The sequence below is a fragment of the Carassius auratus genome, chromosome 50, assembly GCF_003368295.1.
Source record: "Carassius auratus strain Wakin chromosome 50, ASM336829v1, whole genome shotgun sequence".
Classification (NCBI taxonomy): domain Eukaryota; kingdom Metazoa; phylum Chordata; class Actinopteri; order Cypriniformes; family Cyprinidae; genus Carassius; species Carassius auratus.
In genome coordinates this window covers 17455127-17472565 of record NC_039292.1, presented here as the reverse complement: position 1 = coordinate 17472565, position 17439 = coordinate 17455127, and the positions used below count along the sequence as shown (strand labels likewise).

Here is a 17439-nt window from a genome sequence, read left to right as displayed (position 1 = left end):
GAATACATTAAAACAGCAGAAAACGTGCGGCGCGGTGATCTTTTCCTGACAAAACAGAACAGCTCCAGAAAAAGAGTCACGTGCTCAACCCCCTGGTCTAAAGCTCTCTTTCTTTAACTCCTCACTGCACTTGTTTTTCTAATGCATTGGTCAGTTTTGTTATTTGCTGTAGGTGTTGTGAATTACTGGTAACGTTAACTGCGCGCACACGTTGCACCTGTTACTTTTCTCTGCGCTGATAGCAAAGAACCAATCACGAACAGCTAATAAAGTTCGCCGCTCGATGGCCCCGCCCCTTCAGTGTCATGTGACACAAACAGCTCTATCTGGCCATGTACGTCACGCTGACACACTTCGTGACAGCAGAGGTTATATCACACTGATCAACGTTAAACTTTGTATAACATCATTTCTGAGAGCAACTGACACTGGTATGAAATCGCTTCAAGCTTTTATTCCGCTCGGATCCCGCTGTTAGATGTGCTTACTGGAAGAAAACAACTGCTTCAGAGGAAACTCGGACACAGTTTCAGTAAGTTAAGTATGTCTGCCATCATTCACAGGAGCGCATGTGTAGCTGAGCGCTACTGCATTACATTAATACCATAGACCGTAACAAAAACAAATTAATGCTTGTATTCATGCTTTTTATTTTCGGTTAAGATCATGTCTGACAGTTACTAATTATATGTGACAGCACTTTCCAACTTTATTTATTTGTAGAGGCAGTATGCACTACTATATGTGTGTGTATTTACTTTGGCCTTTTATTATTTTCCCCATCAGATTTGGTTTTAAATATGTCTTGTTCGTGCAGACCTGCGGTGAGGGTGATTATAAAGTCAGTTCATAAAGGTGAGTGACCCATTAACTCTCAAAGACCGTTAAAACCCTGAAGAACTGTTACAGTAACGTCACATTCAACACTGCTCTCATCAGCAGACCAGATAACAGTTTATCTCCTTGTTTCTAAAACCTGTTTGTGTAATGTATGTCATGGTCAACCAGGAAAGATAAAAATCTTCAGTGGTCTGAGGACGTTTCTTCATAGTTAACATTTCCAAATAATGTTATTATTTGTTTTCCAAAAAATAATTAGTTTGCATACAGTACCCTGGTGTTTAAAACAATAGCTAAGTGCACTTAAACATGCTATTAAAAGAGAAATAATTTATACTTAAAGGAATACTTCACCCAAAAATGAGCTGAAAATGAGCTGAAAATGTACTCAACCTCAGGCCATCCAAGATGTAGATGAGTTTATTACTTCATCTGAAAATATTTAGAGAAATGTAATATTGCGTCACTGTCTAATCAATGGATGCTCTGCAGTGGATGGGTGCCGTCAGAATGAGAGTCCAAACTGATAAAAACATCACAGTCCATCAGTTAATGTCTCGTTAAGTGAAACCTGCATCATTTGTAAGAAACAGATCCATCATTAAGATGTTTTTATCTCTAAACCTCGCTTCCGGATGAAATGCGAGTCCATCAGATGTATTTTTATTGCTGGCAGGTTTCTCCTCTTCACGTGTTCAGCTCTTCAGCCACACGAGACCAGCGTGTGAAGAAGTTCATCTACCTCCGTTTGTGCGCGTGAGATCCTTCTCACACACTGCGGTGTGTTTCGCCTCTAAAGACAGCACACCCCGAGACGGCGATGGCGGAAAGGTACATTTCAGTCTTTTTGTCAGTGTTTGTGTAATGTGAGATATTGATGGTTACTGATGGTGTCTTGCAGAAGGGTGTAGGTGAGGCGGGTGGGAAGCGGGCGTCAGGCAGTGGAGGGTCAGGGAAAGGTGGCAGTCAACTGAGATGTCCCAAATGTGGAGATCCCTGCACACACGTGGAGACTTTAGTGTGTAAGTATCACTCTTTCCACCGACCAGTATTGAATGTTCATTATCTTAGGTTTTAAAAAGAACTACATACATAAATTAATAACATTTACAGAATTGTCAATCGTGCCATTAAAAAAAAGGCAAAAGATTTTAAATTAAATAAAAAATCCAATTTAAAGCACATTTGCCAAATTCTTAAAAAAAAAGAAAACACACATATATATATATATATATATATATATATATATATATATATATATATATATATATATATATATATATATATATATATATATATATGTGTGTGTGTGTGTGTCTGGATTTGTGTGTGTTTGTTTTGTTTGTATTCATGTTGATTCAATATGGTTTTTAAAAATGTCTATGCTATTTTTAATAGTTTTTTTTTTTTTTTTGCAATTTTTTTTGCAATTTTTAATGTAAAAAGTAAGAACATTCCCCATACATTATTTTTTTCAAGAATTTTTTCAAATTAAATTGTATTTATTTTTTATTTAGTTAGATTTTTTTTATTTCTTTTTTTTCTTTTTTTTTTTTTTTTTTTTACAAATGTCATTAATTATTCAGAAGTTTTGTTAAAATTGTCATTTTAAATGACAACCCTGAAGTTTTTTTTTTTCACAAAAAAGATAAAATATAAAAAAAACATAATTAAAAATATAAAAATTAATTTTAATTCAGAAATTAGCTGTATTCAAGTCATTAAAAATGCAATTAATAAATACAATGTATATTTTTATAAATAATAGGTCGGACAAAGAATGAATGTCATGCCACTGACCTGGACATTTTGTAAAAAAATGTGTACAATATTTTGCGTCAAAACAAAAGTACGTTCTAGGCCCTAAAGCAAAACTAATTTCAGGTCAAGTCACCTTTATTCATATAGCGCTTTATACAATACTGATTGTGTCAAAGCAGCTTTACAGTGTCAAACAGGAAAATAGAGACATCTTTCAGCTAAAGCCTGTGATGTCATCATCCAGTTCAGCTCTCTTCCAATAGAGTCTGTGCATAACGGAGAATCAGTATGATATATGAGCTATAATAACTCCTCAAACAATATTAGAAAGAAATGTTCACGTCCCAAGATTTACAAATGCTAAGAACTTTATTCCACTGCCTTGTATTTGCTCCACACAGCCTCCACGCGGTTTGTGAAATGTGAAAAGTGCCATCATTTCTTCGTGGTTCTGTCTGAGACCGACTCCAAGAAGAGTTTGAACAAGGAAGCAGAGAGCTCGGAGCATGGTAAATCTGCAGTCGCTCAGAAACCCCCTCCACCTCCGAAAAAGGTTCGACTCCATCACACCGTCCAGATGTTATTACCTTAACTTCAGTTCATCTTTGTGTAATTAGATCCACATTTTGAAAGTAAGCTAGTCAAAGCTAACCCAGTGACGTCCGTTCTTAGAAATGCAGTAAACGTCTCTCACATGGGCTTCTGTTGTCTCAACCTCTTTAGATTTATGCCTACCTCGACAAATATGTTGTCGGCCAGTCATACGCCAAGAAAGTGTTGGCCGTGGCCGTCTATAATCATTACAAACGGATCTACAACAACCTCCCGGCTGCAGGCCGACAGCAAGCGGAAACAGACAAACAGAGCTCCCTCTCTCCCAGAGGTTTGTTAAATATCATAATCTGACATTTATTCATTAAAGAAATACCTGAATGCTGTTAAGAGCTATAAGAAATGTTGTTCAATGCCTTTGGTAGCTAGTGTTTACGAATCTTACAGTAAAATGTTACCACTAATTTTAGTCTTTCAACAGCATTCAGTAAATCTCAATATTTATATGATCTGAAATGGCTAAAAATGATGCATGCATGAAAAATAAATACTGCTTCTAAAGCTCTGTAGGTTTTGTTGAAATGTTTTCCACCTTGTTATTCAGTGAATTAGCACAACATATCGTAAATACAGGATAATGAATTCATTCATTTTGGATCGGCAACAAAAATCATAATAAATATATCCGCACAGATTTTTCATAGTCAGTGTTGCAAGGATTTTAACAGACATTTCATTTGGCCACTAGCTTTCAAAGAACACTATATCTTTAGACACATTATTTATGATTTAAACTTTTCTATTTAAGTTGATGATTTCTCGAATTGTTTCAAACTGGCTGCTGCAATCAATCAACTCAAGAGTCTGTTAAATGTTAAATTGGTTAGAAATATTATTTATTATTGGTTTTCTGTTTAATATTTAAAAGGGGGGGGGGGGTGAAATGCTGGTTTTCACTCAATATCCTGTTAATCTTGAGTACCTATAGAGTAGTACTGCATCCTTCATAACTCCAAAAAGTCTTTAGTTTTATTATATTCATAAGAGAAAGATAGTCTGTACCGATTTTTCCCGGAAAAACACGAGCGCATAGAGGCGTGACGTGTGGGCAGAGCTAAAGAATCACGAGAGCCAGTAGGCTTTTGTGTTGAGAGCATGTGGAAACTGTGACATTACCGTGAGGGAAAAACCATCATCCAAAACAAACCATGGCTTACAGTCAGATTCAGCCGTTTATTTATGATCCAGAATCAGATCCAGAGGCTGAAATTTAACAAGAGCAGCATCAGCAACGACGTCTCTATGTGGTATGTACTGAAACTGTGTATATATATATTTTTTTTAAGCTGTACATGTGGAAAGTGCAGTTTGATGACAACATTGCATGTTGTTTACTTGATGTGCTTACGCGCCGATAGCTAAGTTAATAACACAGAGATATTTGAAGCAGTTTTACTCACCGCCTGTGGTTCCAACACACGATCGTGACCCTTTTTCGTTGGGACTGCATTATCCTTAAGAAATAAACGATGTGCAAATCCAGCGTCAAACTGGGCCTTGTTTGTAAAACAAGCATCTTCGAAATGCAGGGAACAAACACAAACACTTGCACAACTCCGTTGATGCTCTGTAAAAATAAACTCCATCCACTGGTCCCTTAATGCTGTGTGTTTTTTGGTAATCTGTGCAGGGTTGTCTTGCCCTGGCAACCAAAAACACACTTCTTTTGTGACATTTGGCGACGCTCTCGCTCTGATCAGTGAAGTCTGTTGTGCTCTCAGTGATCTGCTGTACGGGAGCGCACGCTCTTCCGGCAGAAGTTCAGCTCCATCTAACGTCACACAGAGCCATACTCGAAAAAAACTTTCCGAAACTTGTGACAAACCGGAAGGAGTATTTTTGGAACAGAAATACTCCTTCAAACGTACAACTTAATTTTTGAAACTTTGTCCATGTTTAGCATGGGAATCCAACTCTTTAACAGTGTCAAAAACTCAGTATGCATGAAATAGCATTTCACCCCCCCTTTAATAAAAATGTAGTTCATTCCAGTGATGCGCAGCTGAATCTTCAGCATCATTCCTCCAGTCTTCAGTGATCTTCAGAAATCGGGCTGACATGCTGATGTATTGACCCTAAATGTTTGAATGGTAGTTTATTACTGATAAAGGCTGTAATTCAGTCCGTACCTTCCCTGTTCTTCAGCTCACTGTTCAGTTTTTTTCCGGTAGTGTATTTTAGGCTCTTAAAGCTAGAGTCAGCGTAAAGATCTGAACTTCCCCCTGCTGTCACTGTTACACAACTCGTTTTGTGGCGCTAGATGTCGTGCTAAACTAACTGTCCTTTTCTCCGTAGAGTTAGAGATCAGAAGACGTGAAGATGAATACAGGTTTACAAGTAAGTGACTGTTTTGTTTACTTCACTTTCACACACAGTAGAACTATATGGCCACATATGTTGGATTTGTTGTACAAACAGTGACATTTACGGACACAACACGACTCATGTTTATGTGTACACACATCAATCCTCTGTGCTTGTGTCGGGGCACAGCTGGGATCGTCGCTGACCTCCACAAAGTTGGATAAAGTGTCACAATGACCTAGTTACGGCTGTCATGGTCTGTGGCCCTGCAGATTTCACACTGGGGCTTCTGTGCTTTCGGTTCTTATTAATAGTGTGGACGTGGGCCAGCAGGAGACCTGCGGGTCTGGCTCACGCTGGACAGGGCTTGGAAACTGGGCCGTTCTGATGACATCATTCTGGTTGTGTAATAGTGACCACTAGCTCAACTTAGATCCTGAGATATGAAAGAAAGATATGAGCAAGCAAGTAATTTAGCTGTGAATTTATGAGAAATGGCTTTGAGATTAGAAACTTTACTAAAGGAATAGTTCACCCAGAATTAATAATTATTTTAATTCCTTCCTAAAATGAATTTAGATATTTTGTAGAACATCCACAATTCTGTTTTTATTTATTTATTTATTTTTCACTCACTGAAAGTTCCAGAACTTTTCCTCTAAAAACAAATAGCACACTCCACACTTGACTGAAAGGAGAGGAAGGTTATTTCATATTTTTAGAGATTTAGCTCACAGGCATTCTGGGTAAAATCAGCGTTGACTGCAAAATTGGTGTGGAGTCATGTGCACTGGTTGAGAAGTGGATTGGCTTTTTTTCCTCAGAGCTGCTTCAGATCGCTGGCATCAGTCCCAGTGGCAACGCTCTGGGTGCGTCGGTCCAGCAGCAGACCACTCAGCAAGCTCCTCAAGACAAAAGGGGCAGGGACGTGCTTGACTCCGCCCACACTGATATTAAGCTGGAAAAGAGCAACATTGTGTTGCTGGGACCTACTGGATCAGGTTAGTACAGGTTTTCCACACAACTCTTTAACTGGTGGCCAGTTTGAATAATATTTGGTGTATTTTTGCTGGCATCCCAAAAGAGATGAGGATCTGCCATTCAAATTAAATTCCCAGCTGCCTAAACATGAATGGCTTTTGATAAATATGTATCCAATCTATATTTTTGGGTCATGAAAAACACCCCTTTTTTTTAAACATAAATTATTATTATTATTTTTCATGAAAATGGAGCCTATTTTTATTGTTTTCTTATGTTTTCTTCAGTATTTTCATGTCAATTTAACAAACAATTTGTGCTTTTGAGGATAAATGTTTTGATTTAGATATTATGAAGTATGATCCGGGGATTTATTTGTGTGATTTATCTTTTTAGGATATTTTAGCATTAGGATTAAAGACAGAATCGCAAGTAGGTGATCGTACTATAATCTTTATGAGAGAAAACCGCTAAACTAGTGTTAAATGTTCAATATAAAACATCTGTGTGACGTTTGGTCAACTGAAGGAAATGTTCATATTTGATGTATTTTGAAACATTGTATTTTGAAATATTTTGACATGATATTGTTGACATTCCTAGGTAAAACCCTGCTGGCCCAGACTCTGGCTAAATGCTTGGATGTGCCCTTCGCCATCTGCGACTGTACCACCCTGACCCAGGCGGGATATGTAGGCGAGGACATTGAATCTGTTATTGCCAAACTTCTGCAGGACGCCAACTATTCAGTCGAGAAAGCACAGCAAGGTCAGACTCTCAGTCTTCACAATTTCATGTATTTCATCTTGGAAAGAAAAAAAACCCACACATTTGACTGTAGTAACCAGTAGGGATGGTACCAAAACCCCGTATTAAACTGGCCCCGGGGCTAAATTATGAAAGACCGTAGTATCGGTAAGATCTGACGCTATCGGTTCTGCTTTCGGTACTGGAGGGGAAAAACATCTTATCTCACCAAACATTTCTAATGTGCGATCATATTAAGACGTTTGTCTGTGAGGTCTGCGAGATCTATCATGTGCGCCACGGAGGCTGTCTTTCAGTCACACACACCACAACGAGCACGGCGCACACACACGCATAACAGTATGAAAACTCCCGCTTAATAATAAAGAGTGACGATGGCGAAGAGATTTGCTTAATAATGTTATCGTGCACATTTTGTCTTACCAAACATTTGTAATGTGTGATCATATTCAGACGTTTGTCTGTGAGATCTAAGAGATCTCTTGTGTGCGCCACGGAGGCTGTCTGTGTGTCACACACACACACACACACACACACACACACACATACACACAACAAGAACGAGAGCGGCGCACACACACGCATAAGGGGCCGTTCACATATCACTCAAGTTCGTTATTTCAAATGTAGGCGCACGATATGCGCGCTCATAATGGAAGCGACGCGCTTTTTTTCTTAATGCCGCAATCGCAGCGCAGGTCATGTAACTTCCTCAGCTTTTCCGTAACAACGTTGAAAGCTCAGATGAAGGAACAGCTGATAGCTGTATGGAGATTTTTTTTAATTAATTTAGTAGCAGTGCTACTGCAAGCAGTTTTTAGTGCTGTAAATCCATTTATCTATTGCTAAAATTTCCGTGTCTCCATGGAGAGAGGAGGTCATGGTTGCTTAGCAACGGCAGACTCCTCAGGAGCGCAAGTGCCCGAAGGAATTGAAAAAAAAAAAAAAACAGAAAGCGGCGTGCCTAGCATATTCCACGCGTTTTTAGATGTGATATGTGAACGGCCCCTTTTAGTACCAAAACTCCTGCTTAATACAAAGAGTGACGATGGCGGAGAGAGCAACACGTTCCAAAGTGTGGTTATACTTCACTAGAGTTGATGCAGACAACACTGGTTGTCATAAGTGCAACAACATTTTTGCATGTAAGTGCATTATGTGCAGGCAGTGAAATGCAAAGTTTTCGACTGCCTAACACAACACAAAGTACCGATAAGAATACAGTTAAAGTACCGGACCGTTAAGCAGTATCGGTAAGAGTAGTAATACCGTTAAAATCTAACGATACCCATCCCTAGTAACCAGTGGTTTGATGGAGCTGAACATGGTCAGACTGATGAACAGATTCTGTAACTTTGTACATTTATGTTCTGCATTCCTCTGAAGCAACCACCCTACTGCTCACTAAAACAATACCACGTTATATGTAGCATTTTCATTTAATAAGCAATGTCATAAATCATATTTCATAATTTCATAATTCCTCTGGATTATTTCTTAACAAACAACTCCCTAATTCCCCAATTCCCCATTTACTCCCCATTTCCATAAGTATTTCTACAGTAATGACAAAGATCCGAAAATCAAAGACACTAATTCATTCCTTAAAGGTCCTGTACAAGTTTTTGACTCAATTAAAGCATAAATATACCATAATATGTACGCATATATTTAAGAAACGTGTTAACATACTTGCTTATCTGGAAAACAATGCTACAATCAGTTATTTTCTTTTGAAAATGTGCGTTCAGGACCAGATTGTCTGAAGTTGTTTTGGTTTGTGAAACCTGCCCACCGCCAGTTTATCCAATTGTATTTCAGCACCCCGGGTTGCCAGTTGGAGGAAAACAGTGCATTTCATTTCATTGATCGTCTCCTGTGCTCGTTCCTCTTGGTGTCGTCAGTCTGGCAACCTAAGTGGGTATCAAGTCTGAGAAGGAGGGGTCACAGAGAAAAAAAAAACACTCTCCAATATTTCGAATTTGGACTGCAATACCTAGTTCAACCACTTGGTGTCAATTCTACATACAGCACCATTAACAATTTAACATCGACCCAAAGAGATCATTAGATGAGTCTGTATCAGAAATGGAGTATAAACAGACCCTCGACTTTAAAGCCCCAGGTTTAGATGGATACCCTCCAGAATTATAGAAACACTTTTAGTCGACTGTATCTCCATTATTTAAGCAAATTACAACTGAAATGAAAAAAGCTTCTTCTATTCCAGCTCAAATGAACATAGCACTAATTAAAATTATACTCAAACCCAATAAAGACCCAACATTATGCACTAGTTATTGCCCATTATCTCTTATTAATACATATTTTAAAATAATAAGTAAAGCTTTGGTCACTCGTCTTGAATCAGTCATTTCATCCCTCATCCAACCGTACTGAACAGGTTTCATTAAAGTACGACAGTCATCAAACAATACCAGATCATTATTCAATATAATGAATATATGTTAACCAAACAAGAAAAAAATGAATAATCGTATATGATATAACTGGACGCAGAAAAAGCTTTTGATCAAGTCAGTTGGTAATGTCTTTACACAACACTTAAAAAGAAAATTGGGTTTGGAGATTCCTCTATACATTGGATTAAAACATTATATAAAACTCCATTAGCATCTGTTATAATAAACAGCATAATATAGTTACCATTCCAGCTTCAGCGAGGGATCATATCTCCATTACTCTTCGCGTTATTTATAGAAACTCATACCGAAGGTTTTCCCATAGTCAAGTTACCTTTATTTATATAGCGCTTTAAACAAAATACATTGCATCAAAGCAACTGAACAACATTCATTAGGAAAACAGTGTGTCAATAATGCAAAAAGACAAAGGCAGTTCATCATTGAATTCAGTGATGTCATCTCTGTTCAGTTTAAATAGTGTCTGTGCATTTATTTGCAATCAATCATAGCGACCGCTGTCGCAGCATCTCCTTCCCTATTCAGGGAACCAAGGTTACATATGTTACCGATACGTTTTCCTATATCCTATAATTTGTTTCATTTCTTTTTTATATACTTTATTACCATTAGTACATTATTACCATTATTATTGCTATTATTACTATTTTTATTGTTATTGGTGGCGGAGGTAGTAGTGGTCGTAGTATTGATAAGAAGATATTAAAGAACAATTTGGCCTCTTTCATTCTTCCCTCGGTTACAAAAACAATTCCGAAATCATTATGTATTAATTCCTATAATTTCTGTAATGTATAAGCTCTCTGGGTCTGGAGGCCGTTTTAGTTTTGTTGGTGGACCTGATTGGCACATCTTGTCAGCATCTTTCCCACAATAACAGAAGGACATTTAACTAATCACAGTTTATGAAACTATGGATATAACTTACCTCTGTTCATGTAAAAATACCTCATCAATACATTTATAAAAAGTATTTTTTTTTCTGTCTTTTTTCTTTTCTTGTATGTGCGTATACAGCATATATACAGTCAAGTTGTTGCTGTTAATTTATATTTTGTTCAATAAAAAAATAAATAAACATAATAATAAATAAAGCAATGTTATAATCTTTCTTTACGAGGAACAGAACCGCCTCCATGCTTGACCTTTGAACATTTCACTGAAATATTTTGATTCCTCTTTCTAAGTAAACTTACTATTTTAAAATATTAACCCTATCTATTTGGAGCTCTGTGATTTATCATTCATTTGTCATTCTCTTGCAGGCATAGTGTTCCTCGATGAGGTGGATAAAATTGGCAGTGTGCCTGGAATTCATCAGCTGAGAGATGTCGGGGGCGAAGGAGTTCAGCAGGTCTGTGATTATATTTCAGCCACATTTATCTTTGCCAAAGCTCTATGATTACAAATAAAAAATATAAGAAAGGTGGTTTTCAAATACTAATACATACAGTAATAATACTTTATTAGATAGGTAGGTATGTAGGTAATAATTTAAGAAAGAAAGAAAGAAAGAAAGAAAGAAAGAGATTGTCCAGCAAACAAATCCTGGACTACATGAACTGACCTGTGGACAGACAAATAACTGGTCTCTGGAAAGTTGTTATATTGTATGTGGTTAGAAAACATTGTAAATCATCATTTTTTAATATGAACATTAGCAAAAAAAAAAAAAAAGGATCTGTAATAAAGGCTGCTACACACGGAATCCAGACCTGACAGTTCCAGACATCATGGGCAACTAATAGCACACAGAAGTTTGTGGGTTCATTGAAGACCAGATGTACCGTAGCGTTCTGAATCATGTTGAGGTTCACATGCCAGATGGTGAACCAACAGTGCATTACAGCAATCTGCATTTGAGATGACAAGCACATATGCAGCAGGAATGAAAGACAGGAAGGGTCTAAGCTTGATGCTAAAGAGTACTAATCTGCATGACCAGGTAGTCTAGTAATCAGTCTGTGTCTGTCAGCTGGGAATCAAGCTGACCTAGCTGGTGTTGTTACTGTCATGACCAGCTGAATAATGATATTGTGTTGATTTGTTATAGAAAGGTTAAACTTAATAGGTGGAAAAACAGTTCTTAATGGTGCCAGCTGTATTGCTTATATCAAAAAGAGAAGCAGACCAAGAACTGAACCTTGAGGTACCCCAGTGGCTAGCTGTTGTGATTTTATGTATTCCTCACTTCTAAGATAATCTTGAAGGATCAACCTGTGAAGTAGGAAACAAATCAGCAAAGAGTAGTAGGATAAACAGAATAATGTGGCAATTCACTGCAGAACAGAAAGCTCCAGCAAAATTGAACCTTTTTGCATTGTGTAGTTTCTTTGAATGTTGATGTTTCTGTTTTTCTCTGCAGGGTTTGCTGAAATTGCTTGAGGGAACAATTGTTAATGTTCCAGAGAAGAACAGCAGAAAGTTGAGAGGCGAGACAGTGCAAGTGGATACAACCAACATTTTGTTTGTGGCATCAGGTGCTTTCAATGGGCTGGACAGGATCGTCAGCCGTAGGAAAAACGAAAAGGTGATTTAAAAAAAAAAAAAAAAAGTGCCATGACACACAGCCAAGTATGGTAACCCATCAGTGGAGTTCAAGCTCTGCATTTTACCCATCCAAAGTATACACAGCAGTGAACACACACACACTGTGAACACACCCGGAGCAGTGGGCAGAAATTTATGCTGGGGCGCCCAGGGAGCAGTTTGGGATTCGGTGCCTTGCTCAAGGGCACCTCAGTCGTGGTATTGAAGGGGGGAGAGAGCGTTGTACATTCACTCCCCACACATACAATCCCTGCTGGTCCGAGACTCTAACTCACTACCTTTGGACTATGAGTCTGAATCTCTAACCATTAGGCCACAACAGTAGGCTTTTTCTACAGGGTAACTATTTACTGGTTCTTCATCAATTATCTGACTATCAGTATGCTACACTTTCTTGATGTCCCCTGCAGTATCTTGGATTTGGCTCTCCTTCTAACCTGGGCAAAGGGCGTAGAGCTGCAGCAGCTGCAGATCTGGCCAACAGCTCAGGAAATGAAGTGGACGCAATGGCAGAGATTGAGGAAAAGGACCGGCTCCTGCGGAACGTTGAAGCACGGGACCTCATCGAGTTCGGCATGATCCCAGAGTTTGTGGGCCGTCTGCCTGTGGTGGTGCCACTGCACAGTCTGGATGAGGAGATGTTGGTGCAGATCCTTACAGAACCTCGTAATGCAGTGGTCCCTCAGTATCAGGCCCTCTTCAGTATGGATAAAGTATGTATATCATGCTGCATGTACACCAGGGGTGTCCAGTCCTGCTCCTGGATGGCCAATATCCTGCAGAGTTTGCTCCAAACTGCTCCAACACACTTTTCTGAAAGTTTGAGTCTGAAGACCTTTATTACCTGGTTCAGGTGTGTTTAGTAAGCATTGGAGCTAAACTCTGGAGGACATTAGCCTTCCATGAGCAGGATCAGACACCCCTGAAGTACACCAACCAACATCATGGTAACCCATATTTCATGCTCCTTAGTGGTTCTTGCTAGGGCAGTAGTAAGTCTAGTTAATCATCTTCTGTTTTTTGTTTTATTTTTTTGTTTCAGTGTGAGCTGAATGTAACCCCAGATGCATTACGAGCAATTGCCCGTTTTGCTCTGGAACGGAAGACAGGAGCCAGGGGTCTCCGCTCCATCATGGTAAATAACAAGAATCAAAACCTCATTCAACATCTGCCTCTCTGCCCTTGTCGTCTTATTCTTTTAGAAATCAATTCTGTAATGACACATTTACACTGCAGTTCTTGAAGCCCAATTTTGATTTGACTATATCCAATTTGTTTCTGACGACCGGCATAAATCTTCTTTAAAAAGTAACCTACCAGTGACAAAACCAGCCCAATTGCTAATCTAAACTAGCCAAATCATGTTTTTTTTTTTTTTTCACTGGTTTCTTGTGCGGTGAGGAATCCCCTTCTGTGTAAATAGTGAGGGGGAGAGATCACTTTAACCTGTGCACTAAAAAACAACCCATGGCTACAGTGTAAAATAATCCCAATCCTGCAGGAAAGCCACAGACTTGGCAAAACTGCTGGTACTGACCTGGAAAAGCATCCATCGAGAATATCCGATCTGCCCTCATACGGCAGACGCAAATGCATGTATCCGATTGAAATAAGATTTATTTCCACATATCAAAATCCATGCACTTTTTCCTGTTTTGGGGTCATATACAATATGTGCGATATGGGAGGAATAAATCGGAAGTCCTATGGAGTTTAGCTGCGGTTTTACCACAACACCCCTGTCTGTAGGTTCATCCTAAAGGCCTTGAGAAGCTGCTTCAGGTGTTGTTTAAATGGGGTTGGAGTTAAACACTCCAAAATAGTGTCACTCCAGGAGCAGCACCGGACATCTCTGCTGTAAATGCTTCTAGCGCATCTCTGATGTGTGTGTCTTCTCTGGTCTTTCAGGAGAAGCTCTTGCTGGAGCCCATGTTTGAGGTGCCTCAATCTGACATCATTGCTGTGGAACTGACTAAGGAGGTGATACAGGGCAAATGTGGACCACGTTACATTAGGTACGAGTTTTTACAGTTTTTTTTTTTTTTTTTTTTTTTTTTTTACATGAAGTGTGATTTGAAGTAGGGCTGCACTATGTGTCGTTTAAGCATCGATATCGCGAAGTACAAATCCACGATAGTCACATCGCAGGATGTGTGATGTAGGCTGTCCTAGTTGATTCGTTATTCATTAACTGTACGGGCCAGCTGCTCCCTTGACGAATGTGTTTCGCGGAGAGCGCGCGAGAATGAGAGTGAGAGAGAGAGAGAGAGAGAGAGAGCGCGCGCGAGAGTGAGAGAGAGAGAGAGAGAGCGCGCAAGAGTGAGAGAGAGAGAGAGAGCGCGCGCGCGAGAGAGTGAGAGAAAGAGAGAGAGAGAGCGCGCGCGAGAGAGAGAGAGAGAGAGAGAGAGAGAGCGCGCGCGAGAGAGAGAGAGAGAGAGAGAGAGAGCGCGCGCGAGAGAGAGAGAGAGAGAGAGAGAGAGAGAGAGAGACAGAGAGAGAGAGACAGAGAGAGAGAGAGACAGAGCGAGCCCCGTCCGCATGCTCACAATCTTCAAACAACACGAGCGCTGTCTTGCTCTCTCTCCTTCACGCATATTAATCAATTGAAATGACGGTGTCGATGTTTAAATAATTTAAATTGAGAATGTAAGTGTGCTCACCCCATTTTTGTTTGTAAGAAAAAATTAGATTAGATTTCATATCGCAATATATATCGCAGAAAAATAAACTATCGCAATGTCATTTTTTCCCAATATCGTGCAGCCCTAATTTGAAGTGTGATTATCCAAACCTTTCAGATCTTCAGATCTCTTTTTTTTTTTTTTTATCAGCCATTTCAGTAAATCCACCTGTAATGAGTGATATTGTAATTTGGCGACTCCTTTGACTTTTTGCTTCCTTTTAGTTCTTAGTGGCTCCATAGTCAGTTTTTTGAGCCAAGACCCCCAATAAGAATGTGCAAAATAAACTTTTAATTTGTGTGTGTGTTTGTGATCCAGAGCTCCTCCCAAAGAAACAGAGGAAGAGTTTGACTGTGCCTCCGAGGAAGACAACTGGCCCAGACATGCTGATGCCGCCAATAACTGAACGGGAAGCTGTTGCACATCACATCATTATTGCTCGAGACCGAAAAATGCCATCACCATGAAGCCCTTCCAGCTGGACCTAAACAAAGAGCAGTGTTTGTGGATTCTTAAATACCAGCACAATGAACAACATTTGGATTATGTATTACATTAAATATGGTGCAATTAATAACCATAAATAGAGAGATATGAAAAGTGTTATTTAAAAAAACATACACTAACATAGTGGAGGTCCATCTTATTGTCAATCTCTGGCAATTGATGATACTTCTATCTGTCTAAAGATAATTGTTCTATACTCATTAAGAAGTTAGTGGGTGATTTATTGCTTTTTGTCGGTGTGTGAACATTTTAAGAGAAGTATACAGATTATGTGAAATTTCAAAATGATGAATTTTAGTATTTCTGGTACATGATACACCTGTGACATATGTCCTGTTTCCGCACTGATTTCACACATGTGGAATATTTTCTTATGCCTCTGTTTTAATCATGACGTTCAATTCTACAGCATAAGCCTGTTATGTACATGTAATTTTTAGGATTTACTGTTTTGAGACGGCTGTTAACTTAAGAACTGAACAAAAACAATATGATAATAATAAATCGGACAAAAGTTGCATACATTTGCTAGTGCTATGATTTTTACTTCCTGTTGCTTTAGTAGCTGTGTCCTTGTTCTCAAATCCCATTTCTGTTTCTGTTTAACTCTACACACACAAATCAGACGACGGCACTATCATTTACAGATTTCTCTTTTGCCCTCTTTTTTATTTTCCTGCCCACAATTTCTTTCCCTGTTCAAAACAGAAACTGAGTACTGATGAAAATGACTTTGGAAAAGCCCTAAAGAGCAGTGAAATCAAGTTCTGTGAATCATTTGTTTTTGTATGTGGGGCATGTTCATGTATGATGGTCCTCTGGGTGGCAGCATAGAGCAATATCCATAGATTAGACATTATTGTAATTTCTAGAAATGTAACTTTATGGATTGCCAGTTTATATCATGGTCTGACAAACTATTCTATTTATAAAGTAATTGAAAGTATAGTTCAAAGGAGAAATATATTAGGATCACCATTAACTTCATAGACCTATCAAAATGGCAAATTATTACAATAAGCCTGAGTAGGAAATCTGACTTGCATAAACAAAAACGGTAAAAACTTGCAATGTGGTAAAAACTAGATGTGAATTATAGTTGTTATTAACCAGTTTGCATACTTGTCCCATGCAGTACAGACCAAAAGTTTGGAAACATTACTATTTTTAATGTTTTTGAAAGAAGTTTCTTCTGCTCATCAAGCCTGCATTTATTTGATCAAAAATACAGAAAAAATGATATATTATTACAATTTAAAATAATTGTTTTTAAATTTATTATACTTTATCATTTATTTCTGTGATGCAAAGCTGAATTTTTAGGATCATTATCACATGATCCTTTAGAAATCATTCTAATATGATGATTCATTATCAAAGCTGGAAACCGTTCTGCTGCTTAATATTTGTTCAGAACATGTGATACTTTTTTAGGATACTTTGATGAATAAAAAGAAAAAAAAAGAAGAAGCTATGTTTTTAAAATATAAATATTTTGTAATAACAATATACACTACTGGTCAGTAATTTGGGTTCAGTAATTTTCTTTTCTTTTTTTTTTTTTTAATAAAATCAATACTTTTATTCAGCAAGGATGTGTTAAATTGATAAAAAATGATAGTAAATAAAATATATTAGAATTTTTTGTTTTGAATAAATGCAGTTCTTTTTACCCTTTTATTGATCAAATATATTAGACAGCAGAACTGTTTCCAACACTCATAATAAATCAGAATATTAGAATGATTTCTAAATGATCATGTGATCGACTGATGTTACATGTGACACTGAAGGCTGGAGGAATGATGCTGAAAATTCAGCTGTGCATCACAGGAATAAATTATTTTTTAAAAGTATATTCAAATCCAAACTATTATTTTAAGTTGTAAAAATATTTAACAATATTACTGTTTTTTTCTGTATTTCTTATCAAATAAATGCAGGCTTGATGAGAAGAAACTTCTTTCAAAAACATTAAAAGTAGTAATGTT

General features: G+C 38.0%; 1 protein-coding gene across 3 annotated transcripts; it reads left to right on the top strand.

Moving 5' to 3' along the window:
- The first annotated feature begins 314 nt into the window (after positions 1-314).
- On the top strand, positions 315-15972 carry clpxb (caseinolytic mitochondrial matrix peptidase chaperone subunit Xb). 3 transcript variants are annotated; one of them, XM_026239514.1, is made up of 15 exons: positions 315-532; positions 787-855; positions 1517-1671; positions 1742-1862; positions 3003-3154; positions 3325-3484; positions 5509-5550; positions 6342-6518; positions 7102-7266; positions 10976-11064; positions 12076-12240; positions 12671-12973; positions 13303-13395; positions 14169-14275; positions 15260-15972. In XM_026239514.1, the coding sequence occupies exons 2-15, from the start codon at positions 801-803 to the stop codon at positions 15345-15347; spliced, it is 1872 nt and encodes a 623-aa protein (XP_026095299.1). In that variant the 5' UTR covers positions 315-532; positions 787-800; the 3' UTR covers positions 15348-15972. The 3 variants fall into 3 exon arrangements, with proteins under 3 accessions (XP_026095299.1, XP_026095301.1, XP_026095300.1); XM_026239516.1 differs by having other exon boundaries at positions 315-537; XM_026239515.1 differs by having other exon boundaries at positions 315-541.
- The last annotated feature ends 1467 nt before the right edge of the window (positions 15973-17439 follow it).